Here is a 19,099-nt window from a genome sequence, read left to right as displayed (position 1 = left end):
ATCCAGGATTCCCTTCCTGGCAGATTCTTCCCATCAGACCCAGAATTTCAAAATGCTGTCTAGCCTCTCTAACCATTAGGCTACCTGCGGCCAATTTGAGATTGTATTTATCCAGAAAATGCCTTGTATCTTAAAGGGATACTTCTGGGTTTTGTCAATGAAGCCCTTTATCAAATTCGTGGATGTAGAAGACACATTTCAGTTGGAAGGTATTCAGTTGTACAACTGACTAGGTATCCCCCTTATTAATCAGGGCCACGGTACAGTTTAGTAATCTATCTAAACAGTGTGATCAGGGAGATTTTTCCAAAATAAAAAAGATGATTTGCTGTTATCTGTTCTGAAAATCTCATTGACATTAGAAGATAATAAAGAGTTTTGGAAACGAGAAGAAATGAGACAATCCCAGACTGCTAATGTGGCATTGGAAATGAATGAAACATTTTCTCATGAAAAACCAATCAGAATGATGTGGATGAGCATAATGGGATTGTATTTGCTATTCTCAAGCGTTATATAATATTGTTTATATTATCCAAATACACAAGCCATTCTATCTGTTTAAGATATGCCACTCTTTCTTTTTGGGCATTATGGGAAGTTCAACAGCAATACGTTATTACTATCCATTAATTGCGGAGACGCAGGAACGACAGTTCAAGCTCCGTCACACTTGAGTTCCCCCCCCCACGCATCCAAAACTCAATTTATAACTTTTATATAATATGTCATTAATGGTAATCCGCAGCACGCGCAAACGTAAAATGTAGGCAGGTCGGTCCACAAGATTGCCGGGGCGATTTGGATTAGAAAGGCATCTGGTACAGAGTCAGACTGCTCTGAAACTCTAATTCACATATAAGCGACGGATCCTTGTAGTCATTCTGCATCTCCACAATGTAAACACACCTTTACTCTCTCTACTACTACAAAGAAATGATTGCAGAATAGTTATACAAGTGAAAATGGTTTCCTTTTAGTTTTATTCGTGTACAGGAATATGCTGAACCTAGAAAGTAACAAAATTAAACCTACAAATGATGCCTCATAATGAGAAATAATGAAAATTAAGAAACAACAAAAGCGAACAGTACCTCATTATGCAACAATATGTTCTTTGTGTAACGTCGCACAATAAGCTCCAAATGAACACTATGATTTTGATTGAAATGATTAAGATCGGGGATGAGAACAGATACGGATAAAATATCTAGTCTGCTCCGTTGAATAAACACAATGGACGACACTACTTATGGTATCCCTGGATAATTAGTATAATAAGACCAACTGCATCATAAGTGCTCTGATATGATACGTAAGAGATCAATGTAGTATCTAATGGGTGGAAATGACATTCATTCCACCCAACACTGTCTTTATGTATTTGGAGCTTATCATTTTGATGAACTATTGTCAGTGCCTGTCATGAGAGGATTTAGGCTGGTCAAATATTTGATCAAGTAAAAATACCATTTCCATTACAATGACTGTCTGTTTGTTTAACAATAACGTTCTGACTGTTTAAACGTATCGCTTGCAGTACAGTTTTGGAAACATAAGGAACATATCATTCATATCAACGCAAAATAATAATAATATATATATTTTTTAATTACTACACACCTTAATTGGGTTAGTGTTCCTACACGGCCATATCTCCACGTTACATCGCTTGTTTACAGAAGACAGGTGCAAGACATAGGCAGCCACCTGTGCTAATTAGCTATCTAGCATAGAGTATTCTCAACACCTGTGTGTAAACTTAACTGGAGAGGAAGTGTAGTTTGTCAACTGGAGGCACACACTGCTTGTGGATCTGTGCAAAACTGCTACAGTAAGTGTATATTTTTTATTTGAAGGAGTATTTCTCGCTGATACAGTGCATTTGGAAAGTATTCAGACCCCTTGACTTTTTCCACATTTGGTTACATTACAGCCTTATTCTAAAATGGGTTAAATTAGTTTTTTTTCCTAATCTACACAAAAAAAACATAAGGACAAAGCAAAAACAGGTTTTTAGAAAAAAATGAAATTTCACATTTACATAAGTATTCCGACCCTTTACTCAGTACTTTGTTGAAGCACCTTTGGCAGTGATTACAGCCTCACGTCTTCTTGGGTATGACTCTACAAGCTTGGAACACCTGTATTTGGGGAGGTTCTCCCATTCTTCTCTGCAGATCCTCTCAAGCTCTGTCAAGTTGGATGGGGAGTATTGCTGCACAGCTATTTTCAGGTCTCTCCAGCGATGTTTGATCTGGTTCAAGTCGGGGCTCTGGCTGGGCCACTCATGGACATTCAGAGACTTGTCCCAAAGCCACTCTTGAGTTGTCTTGGCTGTGTGCTTAGGGTTGTTGTCCAGTTGGGCCAGTATGAGGTCCTGAGCACTCTGGAGCAGGTCTTCATCAAGGATCTCTCTTTACTTTGCTCCGTTCATCTTACGCTGACTAGATCCTGATCAGTCTCCCACGTCCTGCCGTTGAAAAACATCCCCACAGCATGATGCTACCACCACCATGCTTCACTGTAGGGATTGTGCAGGTTTCCTCCAGACGTGACTCTTGGCATTCAGGCCAAATAGTTCAATCTTGGTTTCATCAGACAAAGAATCTTGTTTCTCAAGAGGCTTTAGGTGCGTTTTGATGCACTCCAAGCGGGCTGTCGTGTGCCGTTTACTGAGGAGTGGCTTCCGTCTGGCCACACTACCATGAAGGCCTGATTGGTGGAGTGCTGTAGAGATGGTTGTCCTTCTGGAAGCTTCTCCCATCTCCACAGAAGAACTCTGTGTCATGTTTGTCATTTATTATCATGTCTTGTCCCTGTGCTCCCCATTCTATTCGTTTCCCTCTGCTGGTCTTATTAGGTTCTTTCCCTCTTTCTATCCCTCTCTCTCCCCCTCCCTCTCTCACTCTCTCGCTCTCTCTTCTCTCTATCGTTCCGTTCCTGCTCCCAGCTGTTCCTATTCCCCTAATCAATCATTTAGTCTTCCCACACCTGTTCCCGATCCTTTCCCCTGATTAGAGTCCCTATTTCTTCCTTTGTGTTCCGTTCCTGTCCTGTCGGTTCCTTGTTTAGAATTCACCGTACTGTGATTGTGTATCGCCCTGTCGTGTCGTGTTTTCCTCAGATGCTGCGTGGTGAGCAGGTGTCTGAGTCTGTCTGGTTCAAGTGCCTTCCCGAGGCAACCTGCTGTTCACCTGCTGTTCAAGATCGAGTCTCCAGTTTCGAGTGAAAGTTGTTTTTTTGTTTGTATTTACTTTACTGGATTAAAGACTCTGTTTTCGCCAAGTCGCTTTTGGGTCCTCTTTCACCTGCATGACAGAAGGAACCGACCAAGGAATGGACCCAGCGACTTCAGACGCTCGTTACACTGCCGTCGAGATCCAAGGAGCCATGCTCGGCAGACACGAGCAGGAATTGTCTGCTGCTCGCCATGCCGTGGAGAACCTGGCCGCTCAGGTTTCCGACCTCTCTGGACAGTTCCAGAGTCTACGTCTCGTGCCACCTGTTACTTCCTGGCCTGCCGAGCCTCCAGAACCTAGGGTTAATAACCCACCTTGCTACTCCGGGCAGCCCACTGAGTGCCGCTCCTTTCTCACGCAGTGTGAGATTGTGTTCTCTCTCCAACCCAACACATACTCTAGAGAGAGAGCTCGGGTTGCTTACGTCATTTCACTCCTTACTGGCCGGGCTCGAGAATGGGGCACAGCTATCTGGGAGGCAAGGGCTGATTGCTCTAACAAGTTCCAGAACTTTAAAGAGGAGATGATTCGGGTTTTTGACCGTTCAGTTTTTGGTAGGGAGGCTTCTAGGGCCCTGGCTTCCTTATGCCAAGGTGAACGGTCCATAACGGATTATTCTATTGAGTTTCGCACTCTTGCTGCCTCTAGTGAGTGGAACGAGCCGGCGCTGCTCGCTCGTTTTCTGGAGGGACTCCACGCAGTGGTTAAGGATGAGATTCTCTCCCGGGAGGTTCCTTCAGATGTGGACTCTTTGATTGCTCTCGCCATCCGCATAGAACGACGGGTAGATCTTCGTCACCGGGCTCGTGGAAGAGAGCTCGCATCAACAGTGTTTCCCTGCTCCGCATCGCAACCATCTCCCTCCTCTGGCTTTGAGACTGAGCCCATGCAGCTGGGAGGGATTCGCATCTCGACTAAGGAGAGGGAACGGAGGATCACCAACCGCCTGTGCCTCTATTGCGGAGTTGCTGGACATTTTGTTAATTCATGTCCAGTAAAAGCCAGAGCTCATCTGTAAGCGGAGGGCTACAGGTGAGCGCAACTACTCAAGTCTCTCCATCAAAATCCTGTACTACTTTGTCGGTCCATCTACGCTGGACCGGTTCGGGTGCTACATGTAGTGCCTTGATAGACTCTGGGGCTGAGGGTTGTTTCATGGACGAAGCATGGGTTCGGAAACATGACATTCCTTTCAGAGAGTTAGAGAAGCCTACGCCCATGTTCGCCTTAGATGGTAGTCATCTTCCCAGTATCAGATTTGAGACACTACCTTTAACCCTCACAGTATCTGGTAACCACAGTGAGACTATTTCTTTTTTGATTTTCCGTTCACCGTTTACACCTGTTGTTTTGGGTCATCCCTGGCTAGTGTGTCATAATCCTTCTATTAATTGGTCTAGTAATTCTATCCTATCCTGGAACGTTTCTTGTCATGTGAAGTGTTTAATGTCTGCCATCCCTCCCGTTTCTTCTGTCCCTACTTCTCAGGAGGAACCTGGCGATTTGACAGGAGTGCCGGAGGAATATCATGATCTGCGCACGGTCTTCAGTCGGTCCCGAGCCAACTCCCTTCCTCCTCACCGGTCGTATGATTGTAGTATTGATCTCCTTCCGGGGACCACTCCTCCTCGGGGTAGACTATACTCTCTGTCGGCTCCCGAACGTAAGGCTCTCGAGGATTATTTGTCTGTGTCTCTTGACGCCGGTACCATAGTGCCTTCTTCCTCTCCGGCCGGGGCGGGGTTCTTTTTGTTAAGAAGAAGGACGGTACTCTGCGCCCCTGCGTGGATTATCGAGGGCTGAATGACATAACGGTTAAGAATCGTTATCCGCTTCCCCTTATGTCATCAGCCTTCGAGATTCTGCAGGGAGCCAGGTGCTTTACTAAGTTGGACCTTCGTAACGCTTACCATCTCGTGCGCATCAGAGAGGGGGACGAGTGGAAAACGGCGTTTAACACTCCGTTAGGGCATTTTGAGTACCGGGTTCTGCCGTTCGGTCTCGCCAATGCGCCAGCTGTTTTTCAGGCATTAGTTAATGATGTTCTGAGAGACATGCTGAACATCTTTGTTTTTGTCTATCTTGACGATATCCTGATTTTTTCTCCGTCACTCGAGATTCATGTTCAGCACGTTCGACGTGTTCTACAGCGCCTTTTAGAGAATTGTCTCTACGTAAAGGCTGAGAAGTGCTCTTTTCATGTCTCCTCCGTTACTTTTCTCGGTTCCGTTATTTCCGCTGAAGGCATTCAGATGGATTCCGCTAAGGTCCAAGCTGTCAGTGATTGGCCCGTTCCAAGGTCACGTGTCGAGTTGCAGCGCTTTTTAGGTTTCGCTAATTTCTATCGGCGTTTCATTCGTAATTTCGGTCAAGTTGCTGCCCCTCTCACAGCTCTTACTTCTGTCAAGACGTGTTTTAAGTGGTCCGGTTCCGCCCAGGGAGCTTTTGATCTTCTAAAAGAACGTTTTACGTCCGCTCCTATCCTCGTTACTCCTGACGTCACTAGACAATTCATTGTCGAGGTTGGCGCTTCAGAGGTAGGCGTGGGAGCCATTCTATCCCAGCGCTTCCAGTCTGACGATAAGGTTCATCCTTGCGCTTATTTTTCTCATCGCCTGTCGCCATCTGAGCGCAACTATGATGTGGGTAACCGTGAACTGCTCGCCATCCGCTTAGCCCTAGGCGAATGGCGACAGTGGTTGGAGGGGGCGACCGTTCCTTTTGTCGTTTGGACAGACCATAAGAACCTTGAGTACATCCGTTCTGCCAAACGACTTAATGCCCGTCAAGCTCGTTGGGCGTTGTTTTTCGCTCGTTTCGAGTTTGTGATTTCTTACCGTCCGGGTAGCAAGAACACCAAGCCTGATGCCTTATCCCGTCTGTTTAGTTCTTCTGTGGCTTCTACTGATCCCGAGGGGATTCTTCCTTATGGGCGTGTTGTCGGGTTAACAGTCTGGGGAATTGAAAGACAGGTTAAGCAAGCACTCACGCACACTGCGTCGCCGCGCTTGTCCTAGTAACCTCCTTTTCGTTCCTGTTTCCACTCGTCTGGCTGTTCTTCAGTGGGCTCACTCTGCCAAGTTAGCTGGTCATCCCGGTGTTCGAGGCACTCTTGCGTCTATTCGCCAGCGCTTTTGGTGGCCGACTCAGGAGCGTGACACGCGCCGTTTCGTGGCTGCTTGTTCGGACTGCGCGCAGACTAAGTCGGGTAACTCTCCTCCTGCCGGTCGTCTCAGACCGCTCCCCATTCCTTCTCGACCATGGTCTCACATCGCCTTAGACTTCATTACCGGTCTGCCTTTGTCTGCGGGGAAGACTGTGATTCTTACGGTTGTCGATAGGTTCTCTAAGGCGGCACATTTCATTCCCCTCGCTAAACTTCCTTCCGCTAAGGAGACGGCACAAATCATTATTGAGAATGTATTCAGAATTCATGGCCTCCCGTTAGACGCCGTTTCAGACAGAGGCCCGCAATTCACGTCACAGTTTTGGAGGGAGTTCTGTCGTTTGATTGGTGCGTCCGTCAGTCTCTCTTCCGGGTTTCATCCCCAGTCTAACGGTCAAGCAGAGAGGGCCAATCAGACGATTGGTCGCATACTACGCAGCCTTTCTTTCAGAAACCCTGCGTCTTGGGCAGAACAGCTCCCCTGGGCAGAATACGCTCACAATTCGCTTCCTTCGTCTGCTACCGGGTTATCTCCGTTTCAGAGTAGTCTGGGTTACCAGCCTCCTCTGTTCTCATCCCAGCTTGCCGAGTCCAGCGTTCCCTCCGCTCAAGCGTTTGTCCAACGTTGTGAGCGCACCTGGAGGAGGGTGAGGTCTGCACTTTGCCGTTACAGGGCACAGACTGTGAGAGCCGCCAATAAACGCAGGATTAAGAGTCCAAGGTATTGTTGCGGCCAGAGAGTGTGGCTTTCCACTCGCAACCTTCCTCTTACGACAGCTTCTCGTAAGTTGACTCCGCGGTTCATTGGTCCGTTCCGTGTCTCCCAGGTCGTCAATCCTGTCGCTGTGCGACTGCTTCTTCCGCGACATCTTCGTCGCGTCCATCCTGTCTTCCATGTCTCCTGTGTTAAGCCCTTTCTTCGCACCCCCGTTCGTCTTCCCTCCCCCCTCCCGTCCTTGTCGAGAGCGCACCTATTTACAAGGTACATAAGATCATGGACATGCGTTCTCGGGGACGGGGTCACCAATACTTAGTGGATTGGGAGGGTTACGGTCCTGAGGAGAGGAGTTGGGTTCCGTCTCGGGACGTGCTGGACCGTTCACTCATTGATGATTTCCTCCGTTGCCGCCAGGATTCCTCCTCGAGTGCGCCAGGAGGCGCTCGGTGAGTGGGGGGGTACTGTCATGTTTGTCATTTATTATCATGTCTTGTCCCTGTGCTCCCCATTCTATTCGTTTCCCTCTGCTGGTCTTATTAGGTTCTTTCCCTCTTTCTATCCCTCTCTCTCCCCCTCCCTCTCTCACTCTCTCGCTCTCTCTTCTCTCTATCGTTCCGTTCCTGCTCCCAGCTGTTCCTATTCCCCTAATCAATCATTTAGTCTTCCCACACCTGTTCCCGATCCTTTCCCCTGATTAGAGTCCCTATTTCTTCCTTTGTGTTCCGTTCCTGTCCTGTCGGTTCCTTGTTTAGAATTCACCGTACTGTGATTGTGTATCGCCCTGTCGTGTCGTGTTTTCCTCAGATGCTGCGTGGTGAGCAGGTGTCTGAGTCTGTCTGGTTCAAGTGCCTTCCCGAGGCAACCTGCTGTTCACCTGCTGTTCAAGATCGAGTCTCCAGTTTCGAGTGAAAGTTGTTTTTTTGTTTGTATTTACTTTACTGGATTAAAGACTCTGTTTTCGCCAAGTCGCTTTTGGGTCCTCTTTCACCTGCATGACACTCTGGAGCTCTGTCAGAGTGACCATTGGGTTGGTCACCTCCCTGACAAAGGCCCTCCCCCGATTGCTCAGCTTGGCCAGGCGTCCAGCTCTAGGAAGAGTTTTGGTGGTTCCAAACTTCTTCCAAACTTGTTCTTGAGGATCTGCAATGCTGCAGAAATGTTTTGCTACCCTTCCCCAGATCTTCACCTCGATACACTCCTGTCTCTGAGCTCTACAGACAATTCCTTCGACCTCATGGCTTGGTTTTTGCCACAGGTGGACTCCAATCTCAAGGATGATCAATGGAAACACGATGCACCTGAGCTCAATTTCGAGTCTCATAGCAAAGGGTCTGAATATTTATGTAAATAAGGTATTGATTTTTTTTATTTTATAAATTTGCTAAACAAAAAAACTGTTTTCGCTTTGTCATTATAGGGTATTGTGTGTAGATTGATGAGGGAAAAACCTATTTGATCTATTTTTAAGGCTGTCACTTAACAAAATGTGGAAAAGGGAAGGGGTACTTTCCGAATGCACTGTATGAAATATAAAAGTTATATCAGCATGTTTCGAAAACCGTTTCGCAAGCAATGATTTTTGACATTTCTAAACGTTAAAACACACTGTCTGAAGAATTGTAGTTGACACGCAGTCAACCGTGTGCGAAGCAAACCTCTGAAAACCCACATATAATTAGAAGAGTTTTCGAGAGCTACCCAGTAGGTAACGCTGTAAGAAAGAGAAATTTAATTTGAATTAATTAACAGTTGTGTATGTAGCCCTATGTCAATACACCATCTGTCTGTGTGTTTGTTTGTAATATAAATTCCTTATGAATCCAATATTTTGTAAACCTGTTCTTGGTGGTATGATTTGTCTGAGAAACTGAGACACAGCGATAAGACGTTGCCATGAACGGCAAGGTGAACAGAAGACATTGCTGAGCTTATGGTTTTGAGATAGACAAGCTGCTGTCCAGATTATTTGTCTTCTGATAAGCATCCCCTAATTTGGTCTTTCCATTTTTCTTTCTGTATGTTATCTTTCCAGATACACTAAAATGAAAACCGCCACAAATATCTACATCTTCAACCTGGCCTTGGCTGATGCACTAGCCACCAGTACACTGCCCTTCCAGAGTGTCAACTTCCTGATGGGGACTTGGCCGTTTGGAGACATTCTGTGCAAGATAGTGATATCCATCGACTACTACAACATGTTCACCAGTATCTTCACATTGACCACCATGAGTATTGACCGTTACATTGCAGTGTGCCACCCCGTCAAGGCCTTAGACTTCCGCACGCCCCGTAACGCAAAGATTGTCAACGTGTGCAACTGGATCCTGTCCTCTGCCATCGGTCTGCCTGTCATGTTCACCGCCTTAACTACTGTAACTGATAATGGCAAGTATGACAGTACGTTTCCCCATGCTGTTTTTCTTTGATCCGCTATTGTAGGCCGCCTATCTATAATGTCAGTGAGTACACCACAGTAGCGAGAGAGTAACAATTATGTTTTACACTTCATTTTATTTCTGTGAAGTGAATGGAATTCGCCAAATGATCACTTTGCTGTTCTACACATGGTCTGGGTTTGAGTCATAGAGGGAAAGTGCCATGTTAGCTAAGAAGCTTTTTTTTATTATCATATAATAAGAACACTTTCAGTTCCTTTATTTAGGTTTACGTGTGACATTAACTTTTACATAATGGTGGATTTAAAACTGCAAATCAGAGGATATATTAAGTAATGTTTTGTAAGTGTTCATTACTAATTGGCCTTAATGTAGGTTTCCAACTCTATTCATCAATATAATGCTTTAAAGCTGCAAAATGTCACTTTTAAGGGTGACCCAACCAACTTCACATAGAAATGTGAGTTATGTGTGTTTATATGATACCAGGGGTCCGAACCATGATTTTTTATTTTTTTTACAAAAATGTTTCTTTGGAACCTGCGGTCGGTATTGACCCCATTCTGGTTTCGGTTCTGGTCCACGATCCGCCAGTTGAGTATGGAGGCTCTACCCTATACTTGCTTGTTTTGTCACATAAACTGAAATTAGCAACCAGGAAATTGCAGAGCGATTTCTACATAGTGCATCTTTAAAGATGACTAATATAACCATAGACTAGCAGCTTCCACCATGTAGACTTTATAGATGACTAATATAACTATAGACTAGCAGCTTCCACCATGTAGTCTTTATAGATGACTAATATAACTATAGACTAGCAGCTTCCACCATGTAGTCTTTATAGATGGCTAATATAACTATAGACTAGCAGCTTCCACCATGTAGTCTTTATAGATGGCTAATATAACTATAGACTAGCAGCTTCCACCATGTAGTCTTTATAGATGACTAATATAACCATAGACTAGCAGCTTCCACCATGTAGTCTTTATAGATGACTAATATAACTATAGACTAGCAGCTTCCACCATGTAGTCTTTATAGATGGCTAATATAACTATAGACTAGCAGCTTCCACCATGTAGTCTTTATAGATGGCTAATATAACTATAGACTAGCAGCTTCCACCATGTAGTCTTTATAGATGGCTAATATAACTATAGACTAGCAGCTTCCACCATGTAGTCTTTATAGATGACTAATATAACCATAGACTAGCAGCTTCCACCATGTAGTCTTTATAGATGACTAATATAACTATAGACTAGCAGCTTCAACCATGTATTCTTTATAGATGACTAATGTAACCATAGACTAGCAGCTTCCACCATGTAGTCTTTATAGATGACTAATATAACCATAGACTAGCAGCTTCCACCATGTAGTCTTTATAGATGGCTAATATAACCATAGACTAGCAGCTTCCACCATGTAGACTTTATAGACAACTAATATAACCATAGACTAGCAGCTTCCACCATGTAGTCTTTATAGATGACTAATGTAACCATAGACTAGCAGCTTCCACCATGTAGTCTTTATAGATGACTAATATAACTATAGACTAGCAGCTTCCACCATGTAGTCTTTATAGATGGCTAATATAACCATAGACTAGCAGCTTCCACCATGTATTCTTTATAGATGACTAATATAACCATAGACTAGCAGCTTCCACCATGTAGTCTTTATAGATTACTAATATAACCATAGACTAGCAGCTTCCACCATGTATTCTTTATAGATGGCTAATATAACCATAGACTAGCAGCTTCCACCATGTATTCTTTATAGATGACTAATATAACCATAGACTAGCAGCTTCCACCATGTAGTCTTTATAGATGACTAATATAACCATAGACTTGCAGCTTCCACCATGTAGACTTTATAGATGACTAATATAACCATAGACTAGCAGCTTCCACCATGTAGACTTTATAGATGACTAATATAACCATAGACTAGCAGCTTCCACCATGCAGTCTTTATAGATGACTAATATAACCATAGACTAGCAGCTTCCACCATGTAGTCTTTATAGATGGCTAATATAACCATAGACTAGCAGCTTCCACCATGTATTCTTTATAGATGACTAATATAACCATAGACTAGCAGCTTCCACCATGTATTCTTTATAGATGACTAATATAACCATAGACTAGCAGCTTCCACCATGTATAATAGTCTTAAAGTCCATGCATCATTTCAGTATAATAGTGGGATGGAAACTTGTCAGAAAAATTTGTGATGCTTCTCCTGAATTAGGTTTTCAAAATGCCTGTAAAAACCATCTTAGCTCTTTTTATTGGTAAGAGGAGAATGGGTGTTATTTGCAGTCTCTTTAAGGAACTCTATCCGATGTCAGCTTGGGGAATAGAAGCAGGCAGCACAAGGTTGTTTAACAAATAGCTGACTATTATGGCTAACATTATGAGCAATGCTTCGGGGCCTATGTAGCTTTATCTACAGTTGAAGTCGGAAGTTTACATACACTTAGGTTGGAGTAATTAAAACTTGTTTTTCAACCACTCCACAAATTTCTTGTTAACAAACTATAGTTTCGGCAAGTCGGTTAAGACATCTACTTTGTGCATGACACAAGTAATTTTTCCAATTTTTTTTACAGACAGATTATTCACTGTATCACAATTCCAGTGTGTCAGAAGTTTACATACACTAAATTGATTGTGCCTTTAAACAGCTTGAAAAATTCCAGAAAATAATGTCATGGCTTTAGAAGCTTCTAATAGGCTAATTGAAATAATTTGAGTCAATTGGAGGTGTACCTGTGGATGTATTTCAAGGCTTACCTTCAATCTCAGTGCCTCTTTGCTTGACATCATGGGAAAATCTAAATAAATCAGCCAAGACGTCATAAAAAACATTCTGGACCTCCACAAGTCTAGTTCATCCTTGGGAACATTTTCCCAATGCCTGAAGGTACCGCGTTCATCTGTACAAACAATAGTACGCAAGTATTAACACCATGGGACCACGCAGCCGTCATACCGCTCAGGAAGGCGATGCATTCTGTCTCTTAGAGATGAACGTACTTTGGTGCGAAAAGTGCAAATCAATCCCAGAACAGCAAAGGACCTTGTGAAGATGTTGGAGGAAACAAGTACAAAAGTATCTATATCCACAGTGAAACGAGTCCTATATCGACATAGTGAAAGCAAGGAAGAAGCCACTGCTCCAAAACCGCCATAAAAAAGCCAGACTACGGTTTGCAACTGCACATGGGGACAAATGTTGTACTTTTTGCAGAAATGTTCTATGTTCTGATGAAACAAAAATAGAACTGTTTGGCCATAATGAACATTGTTATGTTTGGAGGAAAAAGGGGGAGGCTTGCAAGCCGAAGAACACCATCCCAACCGTGAAGCACAGGGGTGGCAGCATCATGTTGTGGGGGTGCTTTGCTGTAGGAGGGACTGGTGCACTTCACAAAATAGATGGCATCGTGAGGAAGGAGAATTATCTGGACATATTGAAGCAACATCTGAAGACATCAGTCAGAAAGTTAAAGCTTGGTCGCAAATGGGTCTTCCAAATGGACAATGACGCCAAGCATGCTTCCAAAGTTGTGGCAAAATGGCTTGAGTACAACAAGGTCAAGGTATTGGAGTGGCCATCACAAAACCCTGACCTCAATCCAATAGAAAATGTGTGGGCAGAACTTGAAAAGCTTGTGTGAGCAAGGAGGCCTACAAACCTGACTCAGTTACACAAGCTCTGTCAGGAGGAATGGGCCAAAATTTACACAACTTATTGTGGGAAGCTTGTGGAAGACTACCTGAAACGTTTGATCCAAGTTAAACAATTTAAAGGCCATGCTACCAAATACTGATTGAGTGAATGTAAACTTCTGACCCACTGGGAATGTAATGAAAGAAATAAAAGCTGAAATAAATCATTCTTACTATTATTCTGACATTTCACATTCTTAAAATAAAGTGGTGATCCTTACTGAACTAAGACAGGGAATTTGTACTAGGATTAAATGTCAGGAATTGTGAAAAACTGTTTAAATGTGAAAAAGACTGCCGTGAAGCTATTGGTTTCCTCATGTACTACTTTCCCTCAACTGTGTCTTGTACTCAATCTCCACATGTTCAGGATTCATCGACTGCACTTTGATCTTCCCACACCCATCCTGGTACTGGGAGAATCTCCTGAAAATCTGCGTCTTCATCTTTGCCTTCATCATCCCAGTCCTCATCATTACTGTATGCTACGGGCTAATGATCTTGCGCCTGAAGAGTGTGCGCATGTTGTCCGGCTCCAAGGAGAAGGACCGCAACCTGCGGCGCATCACCCGCATGGTCCTGGTGGTGGTGGCCGTCTTCATCATCTGTTGGACGCCCATCCACATCTACGTCATCATCAAAGCCCTTATCAACATCCCCAACTCCCTGCTGCAGTCCGTCACCTGGCACTTCTGCATCGCTCTGGGCTACACCAACAGCTGCCTGAATCCCGTCCTCTACGCCTTCCTGGACGAGAACTTCAAGCGCTGCTTCCGCGAGTTCTGCATCCCCCTGAGTCCCTCTGTGCTGGAGCTGCAGAATTCTTCTCGTACCCGCCCCCACCAGCAGCACCAGCGCGATCAGCACTCCAGCGCCAACAGGGTGGAGAGGTCCAATCAACAGGTATGACTAGGTATGGAGATGTTGTCTTTGGACTCACGCTACCAGCCTAACGATGACATGAGCTCGGAAGTCACCCAGGTAACCACAGTGCTCTGACACAAAGCTCTGACACATGATGCGCCAGGATACTGAAGTGCTTCGTAGCACAAGCATCGATCGTACTGTCGCCTCTTTCTGGAGAGGCTGACAAGTATTTGAATGCAGAATGACACTCTTTATAAAGCCTTCTGTCAGGTAGCATTATTAAAATGTTGAACATTAGGCAGAACACTGAAATGAAGACACATCAACTATTATGTACACAGTATCTTTGTAGACTGGTATATTGAACATACTGTAATATGATAATGTTCTGTGGTCAACATCATTCACAATTAGAAACTCTTGATTGAGAGCACTTATTTCAAGACACTAATTCAAGAAGATTGTTATTCAAGGGTCAAGCGGCGATTCAAAAAAACAAGGCGGCCACCCCACCACTTGTTTTGGTAAACAGCTGAGAGATGGGACTGGAGGAATGTTACCACTGTCAAATTGATAGACAGAGCTATGGATGCAAGAACTGACCATCCATGAGATCAAAATGATCTGTTTGTTTGTTTCCAGAGTCAATGGCTTTATATTATTCATTTTAAAGTCAGAAAATGGATGTAGCCTACCAATCTGCTTTACATCTACTGTATGTATAGCAGCTTTTATATACTGTATGTTCTGTACTAAATTGTTATTTATTATATGTGTATATGATGTGCAAGTGGTTTGGGAACTATCAAATGAATGAATTGTATTGTATTTCCGTGTCAAATCGGCAGTTGGCAACCCATCCCTTACTGGATTTACTGACGCATAGGCAAACATTACAATGATTCACAGTGATTATTTAGTGATAATTCTTCCAGTGTTCTGTGCAGTGTGCACTGCATAAAGAATGAAAAATGAATAATAATAAATAAGGTTTTTCAAGCAATAATAATAACAACCCTAGAGCTGTAAAATATAAAACAAATTATTAACAAAAGAAATACAGCAAATGGCATTTAAACCCGGTCTGGCACAAAGAGAATATTTAAATCAAATCTAATTTTATTTGTCACATGCACCAAATTCAACAGGTGTTCATCTTACTGTGAAATGCTTACTTACAAGCCCTTCTATTGTGAGTGATATACACAATCTATATACATATTTGTACTTTGAATTTAATTCTGTCACCCTTTTTCTTTTATTCCCAGCTTTATAAAACAAAATCTGCAAACAGAAATACACAACAGACAAAAAACTATTTCAGTTTCTCTTCATCCCTCAGCCACATAATGCCAGGGTAGATTTGGTGGAATTTCTGAAAGCGTATATTGTGGTAGAAAGGACAATAGAGGATAAAATTAATTGAGTTCTCTCTTCGAGGTCACAATAGTTACATAGTGTCTCCGCTTCCATTTCACCACAAACCGACCTGTTTCAATACACTTAGACAATATCCCTTATATTACCTGTTTCAATACACAGAGACAATATCACTGATCTTACCTGTTTCAATACACAGAGACAATATCCCTGATCTTACCTGTTTCAATACACAGAGACAATATCCCTTATATTACCTGTTTCAATACACAGAGACAATATCCCTGATCTTACCTGTTTCAATACACAGAGACAATATCCCTTATATTACCTGTTTCAATACACAGAGACAATATCCCCGATCTTACCTGTTTCAATACGCAGAGACAATATCCCTGATCTTACCTGTTTCAATACTCAGAGACAATTTCACTGATCTTACCTGTTTCAATACACAGAGGCAATTTCACTGATCTTACCTGTTTCAATACACAGGAAATTTCCCTGATCTTACCCGTTTCAATACACAGAAGCAATTTCCCTGATCTTACCTGTTTCAATACGCAGAGGCAATATCCCTGATCTTACATGTGCACATAGCGATCACTTGCTTTTATGTAGGTTGTACATAATATATATATATCTCACACACAAAGTCAGCCTTAATCAAAAAAAAGGTTCTCAATTTGGGTTTATGATTCATCTCCACCCATTTGTTTTAATATTGCATTGTCAGTTAATTTTTAATAGCATCTATGTCTCCTTTAATTTGGTTTTCGTTCAAATGTTCACAGACAGGGCACAATGGTGTCAAGTCAAGTTACCAATCGTTTTTCCACCATTCATTTTTCCCATAGTGAATTTTAGAAACACTTAAAATAAGAGCTGTGTTTCATGTAGGCTCACCCTGGCATGATGTTTTGATAACCATGTAAATCTCTAGGACAAGGATACTTTTATCAATATATTTTCTGGTATTTAACCCCCAAAAGTGAAATGCTAATGAGCTGCTAATGTGGCTATCCTAAAAAAAAACTACAAATGCCATGATGATCTGGACGAGCCTGCCGAATTGAGGCAAAGGTAACCATCTCTAGATTAACTATCTAATGTTAGCTACATTTTGTAATTAATAAATTGTCTACATTTCTGTAAATTGATAAGTCTGTGAACTGTCTTGTGCAAGTTAAACCCCACCTCTTTAAGGAATACCTAGGATAGGATAAAGTAAACCTTCTCACCCCCCCCCTTAAAAGATTTAGATGCACTATTGTAAAGTGGCTGCTCCACTGGATGTCATAAGGTGAACGCACCAATTTGTAAGTCGCTCTGGATAAGAGCGTCTGCTAAATGACTTAAATGTAAATGTAAATATAATACCTGATAGCAAAGGTGTCAGCTAGAGTGTAATGAACTTCGTCTGTTGTTTGTAGAGAGTCCGACCGAAATGACTGGTTACTCATGACTTTTAATGAAGAATAATGCGGTACATGAGATAACTGAAAATACGAAAACAACAAACGAGTGAAACAAATACAGCCTATCTGGTGACTAACACTAAGACAGGTACAATCACCCACGAAATACAACGCGCACTCAGGCTGCCTAAATACGGTTCCCAATCCGAGACAACGAGAATCAGCTGACTCCAATTAGGAATCGCCTCAGGCAGCCAAGCCTAACTAGACACACCCCTAATAATACACACTCCCAATTAATACAAACCCCAATACGAAATACAACATATAAACCCATGTCACACCCTGGCCTACCCAAACATATAACAAAAACACAAGATACAATGACCAAGGCGTGACATAGAGTTGACTTGCAGGAGCTTGCAAGACGTCTACTGAGAGTAAATAGAGGCAAATATATTGATAAAAGTCACATTGTCCTAGAGACATTTACATGGGTATAAAAACATTTCGCCAACCAACATTACGGTTGGCTGGACCTCTCTAATTTCCCGTAGATCACTTCATTTCTCCCTTTTTGATTAATTTCTCCCTTTTTGACTCATTTCTCCCTTTTTGATTCATTTCTCCCTTTTTGATTCATTTCTCCCTTTTTGAACTTCAAACATATCTCACTTCTCTGTTTTGTATTTTTTATTGAACTAGGCAAGTCAGATAAGAACACATTCTTATTTACAATGACAGCCTACACCGGCCAAACCCTAACCAGGACGACACTGTGCTCCGCCCTATGTTTAAGTAGAGAAAGAAGAGGCACCAAAAACGCTCACAGGGTTGGTTAACTCCCTTGTCCCTTGTGTCTCTACCAACCTAGGTAAATTAGCCCTTAGTTTTAATGCCGCTCATGTTTGGAATAATTTACAATCCTCATTACATCTTGAATCCTTGCCAGCAACGCAGTTTAGAACGCTGATGTGGAACATTCTCTGAGGTTTGCGAGTGTTTTGGTTGATTGTAATGATTTATTTGTGTTGTTGAAATGTATCTGTTATGTCTTGTATTTTCATTTTTTGCTGTTTTATTGAATTATGTTGATTTGTGAATTGTTTGTTCTCAGGGCACTATTATGAACGAGACCCTGGCCTCAATTGGGATCCCCTGAATAAGTAAAAGTGAAATAAAAATAAATAAATACATATTGCCTTTACTGTAGCAGTGCAGAATATCAAAACTGAAAAGGGATTTAAAAAAATGATTACATTTAGTTATATCCAGATATTGTATTCAATACTTTTTTGTCATTTTTAACTTGGCAGATGACTTGCCCACATCCAGAATGTGCCATCAACATGATAATGCTGCTGATATATTACAGTGCTTGCATGTTTACAGAGACAAAGTCCTAACCATTCGATTGTGGCAGGCCTGGGTTCAAATGCATGCTTAATTAAGTATGTATATTTTAAATACTTATTTTCTGTGTATTTGAATATTTTCAAATAATGTGCCCGAATCAACTACTTATATTTGACGTAGTAAAAAATACTTGTATTTCCAAAGAAAAAAATATCAAAATACTTACTTTGAAATAAATGTGAAAGTAATTGAAATCCCTTAAATAGTATTTGAACCCAGGTCTAGGGTGTGGCTGTTCATTCCAAACTCGATGTACTTGCTTGATATATTTCTATATTATATACATTTTTTAGATCAATCCATTCAATGATTTTAAAAGGCATGTGTAGATAGGGATGCCATTAGGCTTTGTCAGATGTTTATTATGGTCTTATTATGCCTGTGTCGCTTTTCAGGGACATACAATAGTCTATCATGTAACATTTTATTGTAAAAGTGTCATTTTTCTGTATTAACAATTTTGCAATTACAGGTGCTTTGACAAAATCCCTGAATTGTCTTAAAATGTAATGTTACCACGGTGAATGTACTTGCGTGTACTTTCTAAATTATTGTTGTAAATTTGAAACTGAGTATGTGATTTTGATTCAAAATATCTAAGATGGACAGTATATCAAATTACTAATATTTTCAGGCCAAATTTAGAAATTTGCATGTTAATGAGAAAATGTTGTTTTTCTAAATATACTTAAATTCTGAATTTTGTCATATCATGAATGTTTTTATAAGCACTCA

General features: G+C 42.1%; 1 protein-coding gene across 1 annotated transcript in view; it reads left to right on the top strand.

Annotated features, from left to right (window-relative positions):
- Positions 1-15,792, top strand: part of LOC124038618 (delta-type opioid receptor-like) — a 39,337-nt gene extending 23,545 nt beyond the window's left edge. The window contains exons 2-3 of the mRNA XM_046354686.1: positions 9,159-9,526; positions 13,654-15,792. Of these exons, the coding sequence (XP_046210642.1) occupies positions 9,159-9,526; positions 13,654-14,192 (907 nt within the window). The 3' untranslated portion in view covers positions 14,193-15,792. The remainder of the gene's footprint in view (positions 1-9,158; positions 9,527-13,653) is intronic.
- The last annotated feature ends 3,307 nt before the right edge of the window (positions 15,793-19,099 follow it).

The sequence above is a fragment of the Oncorhynchus gorbuscha genome, linkage group LG06, assembly GCF_021184085.1.
Source record: "Oncorhynchus gorbuscha isolate QuinsamMale2020 ecotype Even-year linkage group LG06, OgorEven_v1.0, whole genome shotgun sequence".
Lineage (NCBI taxonomy): Eukaryota > Metazoa > Chordata > Actinopteri > Salmoniformes > Salmonidae > Oncorhynchus > Oncorhynchus gorbuscha.
This window is presented reverse-complemented; position numbering and strand designations above follow the sequence as displayed.